Source organism: Triticum dicoccoides, chromosome 1B (genome assembly GCF_002162155.2).
Source record: "Triticum dicoccoides isolate Atlit2015 ecotype Zavitan chromosome 1B, WEW_v2.0, whole genome shotgun sequence".
Classification (NCBI taxonomy): domain Eukaryota; kingdom Viridiplantae; phylum Streptophyta; class Magnoliopsida; order Poales; family Poaceae; genus Triticum; species Triticum dicoccoides.
The window spans coordinates 678,557,380-678,560,107 of NC_041381.1; the positions used below are offsets into that span (position 1 = coordinate 678,557,380).

At 45.2% G+C, this 2,728-nt stretch overlaps 1 protein-coding gene across 1 annotated transcript; it reads left to right on the top strand.

The window, feature by feature from the left end:
• Nucleotides 1-1,003: 1,003 nt before the first annotated feature.
• LOC119312337 (protein RADIALIS-like 3) lies at nucleotides 1,004-2,091 on the top strand. Its single transcript, XM_037588065.1, has 2 exons — nucleotides 1,004-1,382; nucleotides 1,820-2,091. The coding sequence occupies exon 1, from the start codon at nucleotides 1,110-1,112 to the stop codon at nucleotides 1,374-1,376; it is 267 nt and encodes an 88-aa protein (XP_037443962.1). The 5' UTR covers nucleotides 1,004-1,109; the 3' UTR covers nucleotides 1,377-1,382; nucleotides 1,820-2,091.
• Nucleotides 2,092-2,728: the final 637 nt, after the last annotated feature.

Below are 2,728 nucleotides of genomic sequence, written 5' to 3' on the forward strand. Positions count from 1 at the left end.
GCGGGAGTGGAGGGGTGAGGAGAGAGAGACAAACAAGATGCATGCATGTGCAAAGCTCCACAGGTTTGACAGGTTTCTACTTGGATCAAGGCCAGCTACAGCTAGCTGGTGTAGTAGTAAAGCTGGAACCAATGGCTTGTGAGAGCGCATACATCCAGATTCCAGAGCACTTACTTCTTTCCTTTCCCCTTGTGAAACTGATGAGCACTCGCCGTCCATTTACATGTGTCCTCGCCAGTGAGTGGTAACTGCTGCCCTGGTGAATGGTGATGAACAATTGTCAAATGCATGCAAACCATTGGTGGAAGAAGAGGTCGCATCACATTGCCATCTGTCTGTGGCTGCGGTGCCACGCTGACATGGGGTGCCCACACCCAGCCCAGGGTCACCTTCATCTATACCAGACAGAATATGTTTTGGAGTTTTGAAAATTCTCAAAAAGAATTATAGGATGTTGAAGAGATGGTTTTCGATAGCCATGTAGAATTTCAAGTTCAAGTTCCAAACCAGTACAGATTCATTTACAAGGCCTGGGAAAAACAAACACAGTAATGAATAGCAAGCTAGGGTCAGAACTCAGAATACGCACACACACAAAAAAGATTTCTAAAAAAAAGATTTAATTTCCCTTTGAGATGCAGCTTATTAGCCAGGAAATTACATCGAAGGATTACTCAAGAAAAAATAAATTAATCAAATTGTCTTTTACATCAAACCGAAGCACTAATTCAGATTTAGACACGACGGATTTAAGAGTTAATTCAGATTAAGTTGATGTGTATAGTGTTGGATACAACTCGAGACGACGTCGGCATGCATTGGCAGTGCGCAAATGGACCCAAACGGCTAAATTGCTCAAACAGGCTGTCACTTAAATTGTTCATGTCTGATACTGATACCTAGCTCAGAAAACCTGCGAGAACCTTATTGTCCTCTCCTCAGCCAGCTCCCAGGGCCTATAAATAGCAGCCCTCATAGCAAAGAGAGACACCAAACCAAACCACCAGGGCTTCTACAAGAGCAAAGGACTACCTCACTTCCAGGAGAGCACCCCAGGCACAAGAAAGTAGTGTTCTTAGTTCGAGTAGAACATCACATCTCACCTGAAGATGTCTTCCGGGTCGTCGTCTCGGAGCACCTCCCCGACCTCCGACTCGGAGTGGAGCAAGAAGGAGAACAAGATGTTCGAGGAGGCGCTCGCCTACTACGGCGTGAGCGCCCCCAACCTCTGGGAGAAGGTGGCCAGCGCCATGGGGGGCACCAAGTCCGCCGAGGAGGTGCGCCGCCACTTCCAGATCCTTGTCGATGACGTCAACAGCATCGAGCATGGCCGCGTCCCATTCCCCAAGTACAAGACCCAGGGCTTCTGGACCTAATAAAAGGTATACTTCTCAACAGACATAGGATGCTTTGCTTCTAACAAGTTTTCAGTTGAACACAACAAAGCTACCAGTTACTGCTGTATTTGTCTGCTTGCTGGGACTGTGTCGTTAGCATAGATGCTTTAACTCAAAAGGCACAACATGCAGGGTATTTATGTACTTTTGTTTTTCTTTACCACCATGCATGCATGACGACTGGCACCATGAACTAACTCTATATAAGCCAAACTGCTTAATTGCAGCCACCCTAGCCCAATTTATCACTGGTTTAATCATAGCACAATCAGACAAACAAATTCCCTACTTCCAAAGAAAAAGCTTGGAAAAGTACAGTTTCTGGTGGTCTAGCTAGAACAAAACAAGTCTCTTCTGTCTGAGTATTTGTGTCAGAGTTCAGATATGATGCTTACAACGCAAGTGTCTTCTCATGTTTTCAGGATCGATGAAGCAGTGTAAGCTCCAGTGGACAGTGAACAAAGTTGTACAAACTAGATCTCTTAAGAATGGGCCGATGTTCTAGGAGGAAGCAAGGGTATCCAGCATTGGTTAGAATAACAGGAAGGATTGGAGTATTGTCTATTGTGTGGACAAAGTATTGTTAGGCCCTGTCCAAGGTTAAGTCTGTTAGATTCTCGTCTACATTCATGAACTGCATGTTGTTAATTATCCCATGGAACCAAGTCGTCAAATAAAATGTCATGTAAACTCATGTACCTGTAGCAATTTGTCGTCTCCAATATCTGGTTGAGCTGGCCACCATGTTCTGTTTGGACTCCACAGGTTCAGAAAGCACACCGAATCCTTGTCAGTTGTCACCACTACCTTCCTCCTTCCTAAAAGAGAAGTCGCTAAACTTTGTTCAAGAACCAAAGGAAGAACCTATGTGAAGAGGAGAAAGCTGGGCGGTCACCAATTCCTTTTCAGGGGAAAAGAAAGCTCGCTTTGAATTCCCAGCATTGCGACGCTCGCCACGCCAGGGAGACCACCCTGGCCTAGATTCCAATTCCGTCCCTTACCACTTGACCGGCGAGGCGAATCCACCTCCTCGTCGACGACGTCAACAACATCAAGCACGGCCGCATCCCCTTCCCCAAGTACAAGAACCACGGTTTCTAGACCTTGTAAAAGGTATAAGTCTCAACGGACATAGGATACTCTGATGTTAACAAAGTTTTTAGTTGAGCATAAGCGTACCAGTTATTGATGTATTTGTCTGCTTCCTGGGAAAAGCATGCTATGCATGAGCATGACTGTCGTTAGCATAAAGATGTTTTTTTAACTCTAAGGCATAGCATGCAGGGGTATTTATGTATATATTTGTTTTCTTTAGGCGTCACTTACCACCA